General features: G+C 39.0%; 1 protein-coding gene across 2 annotated transcripts in view; it reads right to left on the bottom strand.

Moving 5' to 3' along the window:
- LOC102186942 (dihydrodiol dehydrogenase 3-like) overlaps positions 1 to 8,838 on the bottom strand; it is a 34,793-nt gene extending 25,955 nt beyond the window's left edge. The window contains exons 1-3 of one of the 2 annotated variants that reach the window (XM_018057314.1): positions 8,690 to 8,828; positions 7,577 to 7,771; positions 4,853 to 5,020 (exon numbers count right to left, since the gene is read on the bottom strand). In XM_018057314.1, coding sequence (XP_017912803.1) covers positions 4,853 to 5,020; positions 7,577 to 7,669 — 261 coding nt within the window. In that variant the 5' untranslated portion in view covers positions 7,670 to 7,771; positions 8,690 to 8,828. Of the gene's footprint in view, positions 1 to 4,852; positions 5,021 to 7,576; positions 7,772 to 8,689 lie in introns of both variants that reach the window. The other variant, XM_018057315.1, reaches the window with a different exon arrangement.

Genomic DNA, 21,000 nt, shown 5'->3' with positions numbered 1-21,000 from the left:
AGTAAATGGCAACGGGATCATACTTATCAATAATTACTTTAAATGTAAATGGGTTGAATGCCCCAACCAAAAGGCAAGGACTGGATGAATGGATACAAAAACAAGATCCCTATATATGCTGCCTACAAGAGACCCACCTCAAAACAACGGACACATACGGACTGAAAGTGAAGGGCTGAAAAAAGATATTCCACACAAATAGAGACCAAAAGAAAGCAGGAGTAGCAATACTCATCTCCGATAAAATAGACTTTAAAACAAAGGCTGTGAAAAGAGACAAAGAAGGCCACTTCATAATGATCAAAGGATCAATCCAAGAAGAAGATATAATAATTATAAATATATATGCACCCAATATAGGAGTACCGCAATATGTAAGACAAATGCTAACAAGCATGAAAGGGGAAATTAACAATAACACAATAATAGTGGGAGAATTTAATACCCCACTCACACCTATGGACAGATCAACTAAGCAGAAAATTAACAAAGAAATGCAAACTCTAAATGATACAATAGACCAGTTAGACCAAATTGATATCTATAGGACATTTCACCCCAAAACAATGAATTTCATCTTTTTCTCAAGTGCTCACGGAACCTTTTCCAGGATAGATCACATCCTGGGCCATAAATCTAAACTTGATAAATTCAAAAAAAAAAATCATTCCAAGCATCTTTTCTGACTATAATGCGTTAAGATTAGATCTCTGTTACAGGAGAAAAACTATTAAAAATTCCAACATATGGAGGCTGAACAACACACTTCTGAATAACCAACAAATCACAGAGGAAATCAAAAAAGAAATCAAAATATGCATAGAAATGAATGAAAATGAAAACACAACAACCCAAAACCTGTGGGACACTATAAAAGCAGTGCTAAGAGGAAAGTTCATAGCAATACAGGCATACCTCAAGAAACAAGAAAAAAATCAAATAAATAACCTAACTCTACAACTAAAGCAACTAGAAAAGGAAGAAATGGAGAACCCCAGAGTTAGTAGAAGGAAAGAAATCTTAAAAATTAGGGCAGAAATAAATGTAAAAGAAACAAAAGAGACCATAGCAAAAATCAACAAAGCCAAAAGCTGGTTCTTTGAAAGGATAAATAAAATTGACAAACAATTAGCCAGACTCATCAAGAAGCAAAGAGAGAAAAATCAAATCAACAAAATTAGAAATGAAAATGGAGAGATCATAACAGACAACACAGAAATACAAATGATCATAAGAGACTACTATCAGCAATTATATGCCAATAAAATGGACAACGTGGAAGAAATGGACAAATTCTTAGAGAAGTACAACTTTCCAAAACTGAACCAGGAAGAAATAGAAAATCTTAACAGACCCATCACAAGCATGGAAATTGAAACCATAATCAGAAATCTTCCAGCAAACAAAAGCTCAGGTCCAGAAGGCTTCACAGCTGAAGTCTACCAAAAATTTAGAGAAGAGCTAACACCTATCCTACTGAAGCTCTTCCAGAAAATTGCAGAGGAAGGTAAACTTCCAAACTCATTCTATGAGGCCACCATCACCCTAATACCAGAACCTGACAAAGATGCCACAAAAAAAGAAAACTACAGGCCAATATCACTGATGAACATAGATGCAAAAATTCTCAACAAAATTCTAGCAATCAGAATCCAACAACACATTAAAAAGATCATACACCATAACCAAGTGGGCTTTATCCCAGGGAGGCTAGGATTCTTCAGTATCTGCAAATCAATCAATGTCATTCACCACATCAACAAACTGAAAAATAAAAACCATATGATAATCTCGATAGATGCAGAGAAGGCCTTTGACAAAATTCAACATCCATTTATGATTTAAAAAAACTCTCCAGAAAGCAGGAATAGAAGGAACATACCTCAACATAATAAAAGCTATATATGACAAACCCACAGCAAACATTATCCTCAATGGTGAAAAATTGAAAGCATTTCCCCTAAAGTCAGGAACAAGACAAGGATGCCCACTTTCACTGCTACTATTTAACATAGTTCTGGAAGTTTTGGCCACAGCAATCAGAGCAGAAAAAGAAATAAATGGAATCCAAATTGGAAAAGAAGAAGTAAAACTCTCACTGTTTGCAGATGACATGATCCTCTACATAGAAAATCCTAAAGACTCCACCAGAAAATTACTAGAGCTAATCAATGAATATAGTAAAGTTGCAGGATATAAAATCAACACTCAGAAATCCCTTGCATTCCTATACACTAATAATGAGAAAGTAGAAAAAGAAATTAAGGAAACAATTCCATTCACCATTGCAACGAAAAGAATAAAATAGCTAGGAATATACCTACCTAAAGAAACTAAAGACCTATATATAGAAAACTATAAAACACTGATGAAAGAAATCAAAGAGGACACTAATAGATGGAGAAATATACCGTGTTCATGGATTGGAAGAATCAATATAGTGAAAATGAGTATACTACCCAAAGCAATCTACAGATTCAATGCAATCCCTATCAAGCTACCAGCGGTATTTTTCACAGAACTAGGACAAATAATTTCAAGATTTGTATGGAAATACAAAAAACCTCGAATAGCCAAAGCAATCTTGAGAAAGAAGAATGGAACTGGAGGAATCAACCTGCCTGACTTAGGCTCTACTACAAAGCCACAGTCATTAAGACAGAATGGTACTGGCACAAAGATGGAAATATAAATCAATGGAACAAAATAGAAAGCCCAGAGATAAATCCATACACCTATGGACACCTTATCTTCGACAAAGGAGGCAAGAATATACAATGGAGTAAAGACAATCTCTTTAACAAGTGGTGCTGGGAAAACTGGTCAACCACTTGTAAAAGAATGAAACTAGATCACTTTCTAACACCACACACAAAAATAAACTCAAAATGGATTAAAGATCTAAACGTAAGACCAGAAACTATAAAACTCCTAGAGGAGAACATAGGCAAAACACTCTCCAACATGCATCACAGCAGGATCCTCTCTGATCCACCTCCCAGAATTCTGGAAATAAAAGCAAAAATAAACAAATGGGATCTAATTAAAATTAAAAGCTTCTGCACAACAAAGGAAACTATAAGTAAGGTGAAAAGACAGCCTTCTGAATGGGAGAAAACAATAGCAAATGACGCAACTGACAAACAACTAATCTCAAAAATATACAAGCAACTTATGCAGCTCAATTCCAGAAAAATTAATGACCCCATCAAAAATTGGGCCAAAGAACTAAATAGGCATTTCTCCAAAGAAGACATACGGATGGCTAACAAACACATGAAAAGATGCTCAACATCACTCATTATCAGAGAAATGCAAATCAAGACCACAATGAGGTACCATTTCACACCAGTCAGAATGGCTGCGATCCAAAAGTCTACAAGCAATAAATGCTGGAGAGGGCGTGGAGAAAAGGGAACCCTCTTACACTGTTGGTGGGAATGCAATCTAGTACAGTCACTATGGAGAACAGTGTGGAGATTCCTTAAAAGTTGCAAATAGAACTGCCATACGACCCAGCAATCCCACTGCTAGGCATACACACTGAGGAAACTAGAATTGAAAGAGACACATGTACCCCAATGTTCATCGCTGCACTGTTTATAATAGCCAGGACATGGAAACAACCTAGATGTCCATCAGCAGATGAATGGATAAGGCAGCTGTGGTACATATACACAATGGAGTATTACTCAGCCGTTTAAAAGAATAAATTTGAATCAGTTCTAATGAGATGGATGAAACTGGAGCTGATTATACAGAGTGAAGTAAGCCAGAAAGAAAAACAGCCATATAGTTATATATGGAATTTTAAAAGATGGTAATAATGACCCTATATGCAAGACAGCAAAAGAGACACAGATGTATAGAACAGACTTTTGGACTGTGAGGGAGATGGAGAGGGTGGGATGAATTGGGAGAATGGCATTGAAACATGTATACTATCATGCAAGAAATGAAGTGCCAGTCTATGTTCGATACAGGATACAGGATGCTTGGGGCTGGTGCAAGGGGATGATCCAGAGAGATGATATGGGGTGGGAGGTGGGAGGGGGATTCAGGATTGGGAGCTCATATACACCCGTGGTAGAGTCATGTCAATGTATGGCAAAACCAATACAGTATTGTAAAGTAAAGTAAAGATGAAATTAAAAAAATAAATAAATAAAATAAAGTACACTCTCATTACTAAAAAAAAAAAAAAAAAAAAAAGTAGTGCTTTTGATTCTTACCAGAACTGTGTTAGCAGAACAATCATTTCTCAGCATGGAAATGTATCATAATTGGTCTATATAGTAGCAATACTGAAAATGAGTATGCTTCAGAGAAAGCTAATATGACTGTACTTAATAATTTCCTTCAAGAGCCTGAATTTGAATGTATATTCCACCCAGTGAGGCAAACAATTTGTTCCTATAAGTTCTAGTGGAAGTTACCAGGGGGTCATGCAATTTATTCTTGTCTTGAAGTTTTCAAAACTGTGTAACTAAATGTATATTCACTTGCCTTGTTCCACTAGTAATTTGATCCAATTGGCAATGCTGCTCTCTCTTCTCCCCAATTCTATTATGTTGGAAGGGGAGAAGCATTCATAACATATTGTGACAAAAAATTCTTCCTGGAGATGTTTCCTCTTTGTGTTTGAACCTCTGGTTCACTTGTGAATGTTTGCATTCTTGCTGCTGATCAGAATAGACTCACTTTTTGTTGTTGTTAAAAAAAAAATGATACAAATATGTGTGAAATGGGGGTACCAATAAGCACTGTTCAGCAAACGACTGGTCCTATTAAGTAATTGTCATCTGCCCCCAGTCACTTGCACACATGTGCACACACACAACACATACAGCACCTTTGAAGTGTAGAATATGTCTTCTCTCTTCACAGTGCCATCTGCAATCTTGCTTCGAATGGCCTGACCAACCTGCTCTTCATTTTGGTACAAATAAGCACAGTCAATATGGCGAAATCCGACCTCTATAGCAAATTTGGTGACCTCCAGAGCTTCACTCTTAGGAACCTACGTAAGCAAGGAAAGCAGTTGTTGAATATCCACATGATTAAGAGATTGCAAAGACACAAGCTTGATCTTACTAAGAACCAACATTTCTTCATGTCTTTGTTTAGCTCTGTATGTATGGTGACGGACCCATGACAGTTTCCCTGAACGTTCCTGGTCAGTGATTAAATGGGCACCCAGAAACCCTTCAACCCCATGTGATCAGTGGTTGATCACAGGCATCAGAGGACCCCAAGCCCACCACCAGTTTCAGTGATTTGCTGGAAGAATCCAAAGGACTCAGAATAAACTTGTAGTCGTGGATAGGATTTATACTGTGAGATGTCTGAAGCAAAATCAACAAAGGTACAAGAGGTATAATAAAAGCATCAAGACTGGACTGTATCCCATGAGACTCCTCCATCCGTGGGGTTCCCACGCAAGAATACTGGAGTGGGTTGCCAGTTCCCTCTCCAGGGGATCTTCCCAACCCAGGGATCAAAGTCAGGTCTCCCACATTTCAGGCAGATTCTTTACCATCTGAGCCACTAGGGAAGCTCTGATTCATTAGCCCGTATTAATTCACACTGCTCTGGTCTAGGTTCAAAGATGTAAAGTGACTTTAATTTAAAATTAAAATTTGCACACACCAATGATGAGAAAGTTACAATTATTCTCTTTGACGGGGGCATGGTGAGAGGAGACATGTACCAGATTTCAGATAGAAATATGTGAGGAAGAAAGAGGTACCAATAAGCACCATTCACCAAACTACTGATCCTATTACCTAAAGGTGGTATCAATAAGCATCTATGGCAAATAGATGAGGAAACAATTGAAACAGTGACAGACTTTATTTTCTTGGGCTCCAAGATCACTGCAGTTGGTGACTGCAGCCATGAAGGCATAAAAGACGCTTGCTCCTTGGAAGAAAATCTAGGACCAACAACCTAGACAGCATATTAAAAAACAGAGACATTACTTTGCAAACAAATGACTGTCTAGTCAAAGCTATGATTTTTCCAGTGTCATGTATGGATGTGAGAATTGGACCATAAAGAAAGCTGAGCACCAAAGAACTGCTGCTTTTGAACCGTGGTGTTGCAGAAGATTCTCAAAGGTCCCTTGGACTGTAAGGAGATCAAACCAGTCAATTCTAAAGGAAATCAGTCCTGAATATTCATTGGAAAGACTGATGCTGAAGCTGAAGCTCCAACTTTGGGCCACCTGATGTGAAGAACTGACTCACTGGAAAAGACCCTGATGCTGGGAAAGATTGAAGGCAGGAGGAGAAGGTGATAACAGAGGACGAGATCATTGGATGACATCACCGGCTCGATAGACATGAGTTAGAGCAGGCTCTGGGAGATGGGTGATGGACAGGGAAGCCTGGTGTGCTGCAGTCCCTGGGGTCAAAGAGTTTGGACATGACTGAGCAACTAAACTGAACTGAAATGCATCAAGAAACCAGGTGAAAGCTTCTAAGATCCATGTGTACCAGCATATTATAGAGAAAACACCAAAGAAAAACTGTATCTATTCTATCTATACAAAGTGACATTCTCATGTAACTAATTATTGTTCATGATTAACACAATCAAGACAGTTAACAGATCCATCATCTCACATAGCTAACTTTGGGGAGTGTTTGTGAGGATACTTAATTTATATTCTCTTATAAAATTTTAATAACAAACCAGTATATTCAAGTATAGTCACCATGCTGTACATCAGGTCTCTAGACATTCATCGCATTACAAGAGGTCTGGACCTTTGACCAACATTTATCCATACTTCCCAACCGTGTCCCCAGCTTCTGGTCACCATTCCTCTACACTCTGCTTCTCTGAGTTCAATGTTTTAGATTCTACCTATGAAGAGAACATGCAGTATTTGTCTTTCTATTTCTGGCTTATTTCACTTTGCTTACTATTCTCCAGGTTCACCTGTATGGTTGCAAATGGTGGAATTAACTTCCCCTTTTCAAGCTGAATACTGTTTCAATATGTTTTTGCAATCCAGGATCTTTCATGTTTCAAGGAGGCAGATGCTTGGTCCAAGTTCCCCCTGTTGGGTCTAGTCCTGGTTTTCCTGACGATCACGTGCCTTGTGGAATGTATAGAGTTCAGTATTAGGCTGGACCCTTCCCTCCACTCATCATATTTTGCAAAGTGAAAAATCCCTGTCTTTTATCTGCAAAATGTCTCTGAATAGTTTCTTTTATTCTATAAATTAGAAAAGTGAGATTCAAAGTTTAAAGAGCAGTCCGTTATCACAACAGCTGACAGTCAGTGTTCTCAACAGCCGAGTCTCACCTCTTCTGCCAAGCTGGGAAAGAGACGGAAACTGAAGGGGAACCCACAGTAATCTGCAGGTGAGCACAGCCTCAAACCCTGATGCAGAGTGGAGACTGGATGCTCTCTTCCCTTTTACAGGGCATGGTTCTAACCTGGTTAGTGGAACCACGATATCCTCCCAGAGTCCCACAGGAGCTCAGTGTTTGGCAACTGAAGTTCTCTTCCACTTATGTTATAGCCACTTACTATTTTTATCTCAACCCCAAGTCACTACTCTTACCTCTGGAGGTGCAAAAGTGCCAAATCCCAGAACAGGAATGAAGTGGCCATCATTAAGCTTCACTTTCTTCTGGTATTTGGGATCCATTGTCATTTCTTTGACTAAGCAGACTCAGATTTTTCCCTTCTGCCTTCACAATTGATAAACACCAGGATGGTCACGCCCCAGCAGCACTATCCAATGTTAGCAGATACACTGTAGGAGGGGCAAGGTGAAACCAATCCCAGGGCGTAAGAAGAGGGTTGAAGCCAATTAACTTGTTTGCTTCTTTATAGATGCAATCTTAAATTATATAATGATGAGATTGAACAATTATTGACCATATGTTAGACTAGAAACTTCCACACAATGTTTTTCATTTTCCCAATATTAAGCTTAATATTTATCCAACATCAATTGAAAAAATTTAACTATTTTACCATACATACATACACACATTCACAGAATCACACAATTTAAGGGAGTGACTAATAAATATTTTAGAAAATCTTATTTCTTAATAAAGAAAACCAAAGCAAAATAAATTTGCCTTTTGACTTTTCCCACCAGCATTATTATCTTGCTATCCAGACCCAACAGTGGTGAGATCCTGAAAAGAATATTAAAACCACACATTCTGACAAAGTATGTATTGGAGATCAATTATTAATAGTTTTTGGATACCATATGCAGTGTGCAAACAGACCCTTACAGGGGTTAATCCTTGGACTTAGTTACATAACTTTTAGAAAGATATCATAATGGAAATGATAATGAGTTCATGCACTTTATTATCTTGCTCAATGGTTAGTCATAAATGAAGAAGCTGTACACAAGTTAAATTGTAACAAATAAGGGAAGAGTTAGGGAGATCAAGATGCATTGATACAATGGGATGTTGTGAAGTCAAATAAAATTTAACACGTGGAGTGAGGTCAGCAAAATGGTGAGCTAGGAAGTGTTGAATTCTCCCTTGTAAATGTGAGAAATCAATCAGAAACCAGATGAAAACCCTCACAGGAGCTCTGAAATTAGTCAAATAGTCAAAATCTATAGGAACACATTGAACACACAATCAGGAAAATTCCAGAACTGAGAGGAAGGACATTTTACCGTGTTTTTCCTCACACTTACCTCTTCCCTGACTTGAAGAGTGAAGTCTTGATCTATAATGGGTGGCAGCACTCTTCCCAGCTGCCTCCAGCAAACAAGACTGATCACAAAAACCTTAATGCAATGTTCCAACCTGTTTGGGGCTGCCCAAAGACTGATGTCTGTTTCACCTAAGCCTAGGCTTAAACTGAAGAGCAGCCAAAATAGCTCATTACTTTTGCAGGGGAGATATATATATGGTGCTAGGGACACGGGAGTAAGAGTGGGGACATAGACTAGAACATATAAAACCCTGAGTAGACCTGGGGTTGGATTTTGGGGACAAAGGACATTTTAAAACAGCCATACATTCAGGGGAACCAAAGAGGCACACCTCCTCCAGGCAAGATGCTGACTCACTCAGAAATGAACTGAGTGCCCTCAGCTTGACTATTGGGCTAATCCCAGGACTAAAGCATGCCAAGTTAACTAGTGAAGGCCAGTCAGGACATGGCACAAATCTGCAAAGAGTGGGTATTTTGCACTTGTTTCAGGTGCCCAATTGTGAACACACTCGCTCCCCACAGACATAAACCTCACTATGCATCAAAGATTCACACATACAAGACACAAATATGGACCCCTTAGAAGACTAGAAGGGAAGTTCATGCCGCTAGATTTGGATATGTCACCAAAGCACAGGCAAGAGAAAAAAAAATAAGTAAATCAGTATTCATCAAAACTCAGAATGCTTTTGCATTGGAGGAAACAACACAAAGGTTATGAAAACTCAATCCACAGAAAGGGAAAAAACCTGCAAATCACATTTATGATAAAGCTTAATGGAGTGGAACTTTCTGGAAACACCCTAATACTTTATCTCAAATCTCTTGGCTCAACTGCCAATTCTCTTGGTGACCTTTATTCTTTAATGCTTTCAGTACAGTTCATTTCAGTCACTCAGTTGTGCCCAATTCTTTGTGACCCCAAGGACTGCAGCACACCAGGCTTCCCTGCCCATCATCAACTCCCAGAGTTTACTCAAACTCATGTCCATTGAGTCGGTGATGCTATCTAACCATCTTGTCCTCTGTCATCCCCTTTTCCTCCTGCCTTCAGTCTTTCCCAGCATCACGGTGTTTTCAAATGAATCAGCTCTTCGCATCAGGTGGCCAAAGTATTGGAGTTTCAGTTTCAACATCAGTCCTTCCAATGAATACTCAGGACTGATTTCCTTTAGCATGGATTGGTTGGATCTACTTGCTGTCTATTTCCATAATTAACCTTCTGAATTTCCCTACCAATTGAAGAATAATGTAAAGTTTTAATTTCTTCACTCTTTCTGAGTTTGTGATGACTACCACCATTTCTCTTCCCTACTGAATTCAAAGCATTTTCTAGGAGCATTTGGATTTACACCTTGATCTAGTCCTGGTTTTCCCACCAGCAGACATGGATATGGTAGAAATTGTGTCAGTCTTTATGTGAACAGCTGACACTCAAGAATGGAAACACATTGTTCCACAAACATCACACCAAGCACTCTGGCGTATTCTCTCCACACCCTCCAGTAGGCATTTCTGTTTCTCTTTAACTCCAGTTTTCTACACAGTGCATCCCAAACCATAGTAACTGTGGACAGGATGATGGTAAGCTCCAGGTGACGGTGGCCCTGGTGCTGCGGTCATGTTCCCTGGCTCCTGCTTCTGTTCCCTCCCCTCCACGTCTCAGAACCACTGCCTGTTCTTCTTCATCTTTATATTCTTGCACTTACTGGATCTCAGAGTTTGAGGAAACTTGAAAGCCAGTCACAATCAGAGGATAAGTGTGATCAGATCACAACAGGAATAAAGTGCTACACCATTAAGCATCTTTATTATAGAAGGAGCTGATAATAATATAAAAGAAATCTCAGATTCTCAAGGAAGTGTTCAAGGAGCTCTTCTTCAGTTCAGTTCAGTTGCTCAACTGTGTCTGATTCCTTGTGACCCCATCAATTGCAGCCCACGAGGCTTCCCTGTCCATCACCAACTCCCGGAGCTTACTCAAACTCATGTCCATAGAGTCAGTGATGCCATCAAGCCATCTTATCCTCTGTCATCCGCTTCTCCTCCTGCCTTCACAGAATAAGTGTGATCAGATCACAACAGGAATAAAGTGTTACATCAATAAACATCTTTATTATAGAAGGGGTTGATAATAGTGTACAAGAAATGCTCATATATGCGAGCAAGCATTCAAAGATCTCTTCTTAGGTAATGTGCATTTCAACATCTGCTGGGTGTTCGTCCATTCCATCTTCAATGAGAACTATTTCTTCATGTCCTGGAGCAAGCACACCTATTGATCTTGTTCTGATAACTAGAAAATTCTCCTCAGTATAGTGTTCATGATTTCCACCCACAAATTCAAATGAATAAGAAGAAAATACAGTTATTCATTTTTCTTGGAATTGATCTTTCTTGCAAAATTGTAGCTGAAGAACATCCTCTCTTCTAGATACAGAGCCAAGACTTGGGAGTACCCCCATCTTCAGGGACTAGCTTCACAGAGACACTCATTGTCCCAAGTCCTTTGTGCATCCAGGTCCAGCTGCATGCGTGGTGGTCAGCCCAGCTACAGAGGGAAAAGAGAGGGTTACTGCTTTGGGGTCTCAATGTCTAATTGTTGATACAAAACAGAAACAAGAAAAAAGTCTTAATACAATCACCTAAGATCATGTGGCTATAAGACAACTTCGGACCATGCTGGGAGAAAAGATCCCACATCAGGTCACAGAAAGTCTCTCTCAGACAGTATCTGGAAGGTTTCATGTTTGAATTTTGGCATTCACAGTAGAAACATATCAAGGTCTACTCCTCAAATATACAGAAATTCAGGGTCATTCATCTTATTATTTGGTCACAAACTTTTTAAGTTGCTTTCAATCAAGTCTGTGTTCCTCATCTCTAACGCATCTTTAGTTTCCTTTTTGGGGGAGAACCCTGACCTGGTGGACACAACACATTTAAGGTACGCAACACATCTAGTGGGTCCAAGGAAGAGAGCTCATTACTCGCCACCCAGGTAACACTAGATTCCCTGTCACACGTACACAGACATGGCTTTGGCAAACTGATGCAAAACTGCCCTTGCAATTCTTGTTCAGTTCCAGGGTCAAAGACACAAAGCCTGCCCCTATTAAGTAAAATTCACTCATCCATTCCCTATAGCCCAGAACTATACAGCATTTTCTTTTTTTATGTATTAAAATTTTTATTTAGTTGGAGGAAAATTGCTTTACAATGTTATGTAGGTTGCTGCCATACAACAATGTGATTCAGCAATAATTATATTTTCTTAATTATTAAGATTTGAACTTATATCAACCCATGCTTCATTTCTATGTTTACTTAGAGATTAGAACAGTCAGAATGCAGTATGACTGGAGCAAAGGTTAGAACACAAGAATGTTCTCTTGTAAGAGCACCCAACCCTCCCACCTCCCAGCATGACCCATTCCTATATTTTCTTAATTATTAAGATTTGAACTTATATCAACCCGTGCTTCATTTCTATGTTTACTTAGAGATTAGAACAGTCAGAATGCAGTATGACTGGAGCAAAGGTTAGAACACAAGAATGTTCTCTTGTAAGAGCACCCAACCCTCCCACCTCCCAGCATGACCCATTCCCTTCCCTGCTTTCTCTCTCTCCATATCACTGTTAGAAGTCATGAAGAATATAAAATTTTGCAGGCCTTCAAATCACCTTGCCACAGTTTCATGGATGCTGGTAAAAGACAGAATGTTTATCACCCACAACAAATGCCACAGCCAATGTAAGAATATTGTTTTTCAGCTTTTCTGAGACATAGTTGACATGTCTCAGTGTGTAGTCTTAAAGGTTACCATGTGATCTGGTGTACATAAATATTGTGAAAATGTTCACCACAGCAAGGTTCATCCTTGACTCCTCATTTCTAAAGGTTGAGGTGGTGGGACCAGATAACATCTAAACAGGCAATGGATTGGATTATAGGAGGAAAAGGTTAAGTCTAGGGGCCCTGGACCAACAACACGAAGCACTCAGCATGCCTGCCCTTTCTCTGGATGGAGATGTTTTCTTCATATTACTGGCCAGTAAGGACACCCTCTATTTCTCTGGAGGGAGCCAGTTTCTATGTGGCAAGACTGTTCCCTGTACAAATAAGAATTAGTGTGGCAAGAAGGTTAGTCAGTGTCTCTGCATCTCAGGTGTCAGAAATGCAAGATTCTGCAGACAGTCATTTCCCAAAGGGCATTGATCCATTTCTAACAGCTAAAGACTTGTGATTTCATTCACCATCCTCACACTCCATTAGACTGTCACCTCAAGACACTTCTTACTTTCATTTCATTCTTGTCTGCTTTATGTATTGACAAAACACTGTCTTATTAAAAGTGTTTGATAAAGTTTTGTTGAGTAAATTAATGAATGAAGAATTCATCAAAACGCTGACCATGGGAGAACAAGATGGCAGAGGAGTAGGTAGACGTGGAGTACATCCCTCTCCTCGGATACATCAGGAATACACCTTCAGACACAGAAGTGCATGCAGAACACCAGCTGAGAGCAGACAGGCATACCTGACCAGTGGAAAAGAACATACAGAAACACGCAAAACTCAGTAGGACAGAGGAACGAGAGGGAAAAACAGGAGTGTCAGTAGGACTGGCCCTGCCCTCGCTGGGTGTGGGAACTGAAGCAGGGGTCTGATCCCCAGAGCAGGGCAATTGTCTGAGTCAGAGGAGAAACATTTAAGGCTGAGAGTGAAACAGCTGCTCTGTGGCAGCCTAAATGGAATGAGAATCAGACAGTCCTTGACACAGACATATATACGTGGGCAGGAACATGGGTCTCCTGGAAGGGACAGTGGCTGGGAGCTGGAGTTTAGGGATTGTGGAGCAATCCCAGTGAGAGGGCTACTCTTGATTGTGGACAGACAGATCGAGGGGATGTGTGGGAGGAGACTGTGGTGGGAAATGCCTGTGGAGGAAAACCTGGCAGCTATGGAAGCAAGGTGATACTGCTGAGTCATGCATGAGGGGTGGAACCATCACTATAGCCTCTCTCTCCCCACACACCAGCATTGGCATTTGAACAGCAGAGAGGCTGGCCCATCAAACCCATGGGACACTGAACTACAGAGTAGGGCCCAAGGTGCCCCTTTAAGTGCCTGATGTGCCAAATAACAAAGAAGGACCCCAGGCAAGGGAGCCCTCTAAGTGCCTGAACAGTCAGAGCTATGGACAAAGACTGGCCAAAGAGGTCTTCTGATCGCGAGCTACAAGAGACTCAAAAAAAGACTCTGATAGGGCCGTAACCCCTGCCACGGAGGCAGTCCGTGTCCCTGTACACCTGGTGCCTCCAGGGTCCCCGCAAGCCAGCAGCTGCACCACCTCCACACCTGGCCCTCTCAGGGGCAAACCCAAGCCCTCCAGGACAGCCTCAGGAGCTAAACCCCAGTGGACGACCCATATGTAGAGGTGGAAATAAAACCACAATTGAAACCCAGGGGCAGTGTGGCTAAGGAAGTAGACAAAACCTTCCCACCAGCTATACAAGCTGCAGATTAAATCTACATGATCAACTAAGCAGACTCTGTGTCTATGGAGTACATAAAAGGCCATTGAGAGCTCCCACAAAAGAAAACGCACTAGCTCTGATAGCTGTGGACATTGGAGGCAAGAACCCACAGGGGTAGGACCAGATTAGAATCTGAGCAGCCCCCACAGCAGGTCCAGAGATCAGTACAGTGTTGGAGGTGAGGTGGACCGTGATTTCCAGCAAGGAGAAGGCTTCTGACAGCAGTGACTCAAGAAAAGCATTTATTAGTCTTATTTTTTAACTTGTTCTGTAGATTCTCTTGGATTTTCTTTTTTCTTATTTTCCTTTTTTGCCCCCTCTGTTGTTTTTGTCAGTTTTATTGGCACTAAGAAATTTAATTAAACTTTTGAGCTCTTTTATTCTTTTTCCTCAGTCACTTTTTTTTATTGTTGTCATAAACCTCTGCCTCTACGTTGGGCTTTTGCTGTTCTGTGGCGTTTTCCTCTTTTATTTTCTTTTCTTTTTTTTAAATTTTAATGTTTAACTCTTTAAACCTACTACTATTTTTTCTACATTTATTCCTTTGTTTGCTTTTCCTACTTTTTTTCCCCCTTGCAGTTAACCTTTAATGTATAAAAGTCTTTATCTACCTCTATTTAACTTTGCATGTCTATTCTTTCTTTCTTTTCTTTCTCTCCTTTCCTCTCAACATATTAGTCTTATTTTCATTGCTTTATTCCCCGATTGGCAACTTGCTTTAGTTTTGTTTTCCAGTTTGTGCTTTAATTAGTTTTGTTCTGATAGATATAATTTTTGGTTTCTTTTGTTCACCAGGTCAATCTATTATTGTACTTAATTTTTGTTGTACTGTTTTGATTTTGCTTATGAGTGTCTATGTATATGTGTATATTCAATCACATCTATTGTTGTTATAAACCTCTGCCTCTACATTAGGCTTTTGCAGTTCTGTGGAGTTTTCCTTTTTTGCCCCTTTTTTCTTTCTTCTTCCATTTTTTTCTCTTTTCTCTTTTTTATAATCATAATTTTCAATTTTTTAAACCTATCATATTTTTTCTACATTTATTCCTTCGTTTGCCTTTCCTACTGTTCTTTTCCACTTATAGTTAATCTTTAATGTGTATAAATCTTCTTCATCTATATCTATTTAACTTTGCATATCCTTTCTTTTCTTTCTTTCTTTCTTTTCTTTTCAACATATTTGCTAGTTTTGTTTTCATTGCTTTATTCTCCACTTGGCACCTTGTTTTAGTTTTGTTTTCCAGTTGGTGCTTAAGTTAGCTTTGTTCTTAATGGGTAAATACAGTTTTTGATTTCCTTTGTTTGCCAGATCAATGTACTGTACTTTAATTTTGCTGGACTGATTTCACTTTGCTCATGGGTGTATATGTTTATGTATATATTCCATTATTTTAATTGTTATTTGCCTGATTTTGTAATTGCCATTTGTCTTGGGTTCATCTTTGGTTTCTTGCTTTTGGATATTTATTTTACTCTCCCTTAATGCCATAACAAACCACCTGTGGAATCTTCATTCCTGACCAGAGATCAAACCCTGAGCCTTTAGAGTGGGAGCACTGACTCCAAGCCCTGGACTGCCAGAGAACTAACCCTAGGGAGTATCAAACAGTGAGAACTCACAAAAAGGAAACCACTTGAATACAAGACCTGGCATCACCCAACCAGAAGTAGCACCCTGGGCAGGACGCCTCATCTAAACAACAAACAAAGAAAAACAAGCTCAGTCATCAACAGGCAAGAGTACCACTTCACACAGCCTTGCCCATCAGAGGAAAACCAACTAACCAAACAAAAATTCAGCTCAAATCTCACCCTATACGAAGCTCACACAAACAACTGGACCAACCTCAGGAGGGCAGAAACCAAAAGGATGAAATAATTCAACTTTCTTCAAGGGAAGAATTCAACTTTCCTTGAAGCATGGGAAAAGGAGACTTCAAACACAATACCCTAAGAAAAATGAAAAGGCAGAGAACTGCTGCACAAATGAGGGAACAAACTAGAAACACAGAAGTCCAAAAAAAAAAAAAAATCAAGAGGAAATAGGAAAATTACCTTAAAAAGAATACAGAATAATGATAGTAAAGATGATAAAAAACCTTGAAAACAAAATGGAGAAAATGCAAGAATCATTTAACAAAGACCTAGAACTAAAGAATATAACAGAAGAAAAAAGATCTACAAAATCAACCTCAAACAATTAGAAAATGCCAATAGGAACATATATATCAATAATTACTTTAAACATAAATGGATTAAATGCTCCAACCGAAAGATATAGATTGGATGAAGGGATACAAAAATGGGGCCCATATATATTCTGTCTACAAAAAACCCAGTTCAGACCTCAAGACACATATAGACTGAAAGTGAGAAGATGGAAAAATATATTCCTTGCAAATGGAAAGGAAAAGAAAGCTGGAGAAGCAATCCTCATATCAGACAAAATAGACCTTAAAATAAAGATTACAAGAGATAAGGAAGGACTCTAAATAATGAGTAAGGGATCAATCCAAGAGGAAAACATAACAATTGTAAATATATATGCACCCAACATGGAGCACTTCAATACATAAACACTAACAGACATAAAAGGAGAACTTAATAGTAACACAATAATAGTAGGAGACTTTAACACCCCACCCATACCAATGGACAGATCATCAAAGCAGAAAATTAATAAGGAAACACAAGTCTTAAATGATACATTAGATGAGATGGATCTCATTGATAACTTCAGGACATTCCATCCAAATGCAGAAGAATACACCTTCTTCTCAAGTGCACATGGAACATTCTCCAGGATAGACCACGTCTTGGGTCACAAATCATGTCTCAGTAAACTTAAGAAAATTGAAATTGTATCAAGCATCTCTTCCAACCACAATGCTATGAGACTAGATATCAATTATATTAAAAAAAACTTCAAGAAACACAAACATATGGAGATTAAACAACACATCTCTAAATAACCTACAGTTTAGTGAAGAAATCAGAAGAGAAATCGAAAGATTTCAAGAAACAAATGAAAATGAAAACATGACAACTCAAAACCTATGGGATGCAACAGAAGCAGTTCTAAGAGGGAAGTTTATAGCAATGCAATCCTACCTCAAGAAACAAGAACAGCATCAAATAGACAACCTAAGTCTATACCTAAAGCAATTGGAAAAAGAAGAAGAAAAAAGCCCAAAATTAGTAGAAGGAAAGAAATCATAAAGATCTGAGCAGAAATAAATGAAAAAGAAATGAAAGAAACAATAGTAAAGATTAATAAAACCAAAGGTTGGTTCTTTGAGAAGATAAACAAAATTGACAAACCCTTAGCCAGACTATCAAGGAGAAAAGAGAGAACCAAATCAACAAAATTAGAAGGAGAGGTTAGAACAGACAATGCAGAAATACAAAGGATTTTAAGAGACTATTATGAACAACTATAAGGCAATAAAATAGATAACCTAGAAGTAATGGACAGATTCTTAGAAAATTTCAATCTTCCAAGACTGAACCAGGAAGAAATAGAAATTATAAACAACCCAAATACAAGCACTGAAATTGAAGCTGTGATTAAAAATCTCCCAAAAAACAAAAGCCCAGAACCTGATGGCTTCACAGGAGAATTCTGTCAAACATTTAGAGAAGAGCTAATGCCTATGCTTCTAAAACTCTTTCAAAAAATTGTAGAGGACCAAACACTTCCATACTCATTCTACAAGGCCACCATCACCCTAATACCAAAACCAGACAAAGACAACACAGAGAAAGAAAACTATAAGCCAATATCACTGATGAACATAGATGTAAAAATCCTCAACAATAGTTTAGCAGAGTTCAGCAACACATGGAACAGCTCATACCCTATGACCAAGTAGGGTTTATTCCAGGGATGGAAGGATTCTTCAATATATGGAAATCAATCAATTCTTCAATATATGGAAATCAATCAAATCATATTAACAAGTTGAAAGGATAAAAACCATCTGATAATCTCAATAGATGCAGAAAAACCTTTGAAAAAATCCAGCACCTATTTATGATTAAAACTCTTCCAAAAATGGGCACAGAAGGAACCTACCTCAACATAGTAAAGGCCATAAATGATAAGCCTACAGCAAACATTATTCTCAGGGGTGAGAAACTGAAAGCATTCCCCCTAAGATCCTCTGATCTTAAGATCCCCAAGACAGGGTGTCCACTTCCTTCACTATTGTTCAGCATAGTTCTGGAAGTCCTACCTACAACAATCAGAGAAGAAAAAGATATAAAAGGAATCCAGATCAGAAAAGAAGTACAGCTCTCACTGTTTGCAGATGACATGATACTGTATATAGAAAACCCTAAAGATAGTATCAGAAAATTACTAGAGCTAAGGCTATGGTTTCTCCAGTAGTTATGTATGGATGTGAGAGTTGGATTATAAAGAAAGCTGAGCACTGAAGAATTAATGCTTTTGAACTGTGATGTTGGAGAAGACTCTTGAGAGTTTCTTGGACTACAAGGAGATCCAACCAGTCCATGCTAAAGGAGATCAGTCCTGGGTGTTCACTGGAAGGATTGATGCTGAAGCTGAAGCTCCAATACTTTGGCCCCCTGATGCAAAGAGCTGACTCATTTGAAAAGATGCTGATGCTGGGAAAGATTGAGAGCAGGAGGAGAAGGGGACTAAGGGATTAAGGGTGGAGACATAGACTAGAACTTGTAAAACCCTGAGTAAAACTGGGGTGTGGATTTAGTGGACACTAGGCATTCAAATATAGCCACATATTTTGGAGAATCAAATAGGTACATGTATGCCAGGCGAGAGCTGACTCAGAAATGAACTGAGTTGCCTTTAGCTGAACTGTTGGGCTGACCCCAGGACTAGGAACATGCCAAGTTAACCAGTGAAGGCCAGTCAGTGGCATGGCACAAATCTGCAAAGAGTGGGTATTTGCATTTGTTTTAAGTACAGAATAATGAACACACACACACACAAACAAATGCATCAAAGACCTTCACATACAGATATAAATATGGAACTCTTTGAAGAAAAACTGGAGGGAAAGCTTCATGACTTTAGATTTGAATATGTCACCAAAGTAGAGGCGTGCATGTGTGGTAATTTTCATGTTTCAGGCATGTTAGACTCTGTGCAACCCATGGCTCCTCTGTCCATGGGATTCTCCAGGCAAGAATACTGGAGTAGATTGCCATGCCCTTCTCCAGGGGTTCTTCCTGACCCAGGGATTGATCCTGCATCTCTTAATTCTCCTGCATTGGCATGTGGGTTCTTTACCACTAACGCCACCTGGGAAGCCACTTGTGTAACCAAAGCGCAAGGAACAGAAGAAAAATAGGTAAATCAGTATTCATCAAAACTCATCAAATAAGCTGCCAAGAGAGTGAAAATAAATCCACAGAATGGGAAGAAAAACCTTTGCAAATCATATTTCTGATAAAGATAAATTGACTGGAACTTCCTGGAAACATCCTAAAACTTGATCTGAAATTGCCTGATTCAAATGCCAAGGTCTGTTGGTGACTTTTGCTCTTTATTTTGGCTAATATTTCCATAATTAATCTTCTGATTATCCTTGCCTGTTGATGCAAAGTTTGCAGTTTTTGTATTTCCTCACTCCTTCCGAGTGTGTCCTGACTACCACCATTTCTCTTTCTGACTGCTTTAAAGCATTTTCTAAGAGAGTTTGGATTTAAACCTTGAACTAGTCTTAGTGTTTCCAACTAGCAGAAATGGATATGGTAGAAAGTTTTACACTCTCTATGTGAAGAGCTGACACTCAGGAATGGAAGCATATTGTTCCTCAAACATCACACAAGCACTCTGGTGTATTCTCCCCATACCTCCAGTAGTCACCTGTTTCCCTTCTGTTTTTCTTTTGACTCCAGTTTTCTACACAGTGCATCCCAAACCAAAGTAACGGTGTGAACAGGATGATGCTAAGCTCCAGGTGACAGTGACCCAGGTGCTTTGGTCTTGTCTCCTGGTTCTTGCTTCTATTCCATCCTCTCCACATCTCAGAACCAGCACCTGTTCTTCATCTTTGTATTCTTGCGCTTTCTGGAACTCAGAGTTTGGAGGAACTCGAAGACCAGTCACAGTCACAGAATAACTGTGATCATATCACAACAGTAATAAAGTGTTGTGATAAGCATCTTTATTATAGAAGGAGTTGGTCATAATGTAAAAGAAAAGGTCAATTCTCAAACAAGTTTTCAAGGAGTTCTTTTTTTTTTTTCCAAGGAGTTCTTCTTATGTAACTTGCATCCTAACATCAGCTGGATGTTCATCTAATCTCTACTTCAATAAGAAAAATTTCTTCACGTCTTGGCACAAGTACACCTAGTATTCTTGATCTGATAACTACAAACATCTTTCATCATAATGTTCATGATTTCCACTCACAAATTTAATGAGTAAGAGGAAATCCAAGTTCTTAGTTTTTCTTGGAATTGATTTTATTTGGGCTGTTTCGAAATTGATCTTTCTTGGAAAACATAGCTGAAGAACATACTGCATTCTAGGTAAAAAGGCAAGACTTGAGGGTGACCTTGATCATCAGGGACTAGCTCTGAAACCAGGCACAAGTTTCTGTGTCTTTGTTGTTTGAAGTAAAATGCTGACTCAGGAGTTAATGATTGAGAAATGTGAAGATGCAGAAACAAAGAATAGCTGTACTGGAGGGAACTGGTAACAAGATAGAGTATAATTCTGCTACATTGCAGATTCACCAACTCTCAGTTCCCTG

The sequence above is a fragment of the Capra hircus genome, chromosome 13 (assembly GCF_001704415.2).
Source record: "Capra hircus breed San Clemente chromosome 13, ASM170441v1, whole genome shotgun sequence".
NCBI lineage: Eukaryota > Metazoa > Chordata > Mammalia > Artiodactyla > Bovidae > Capra > Capra hircus.
Note: the sequence above shows the minus strand (reverse complement) of the source record. Positions and strands in the feature narration are given on the sequence as shown.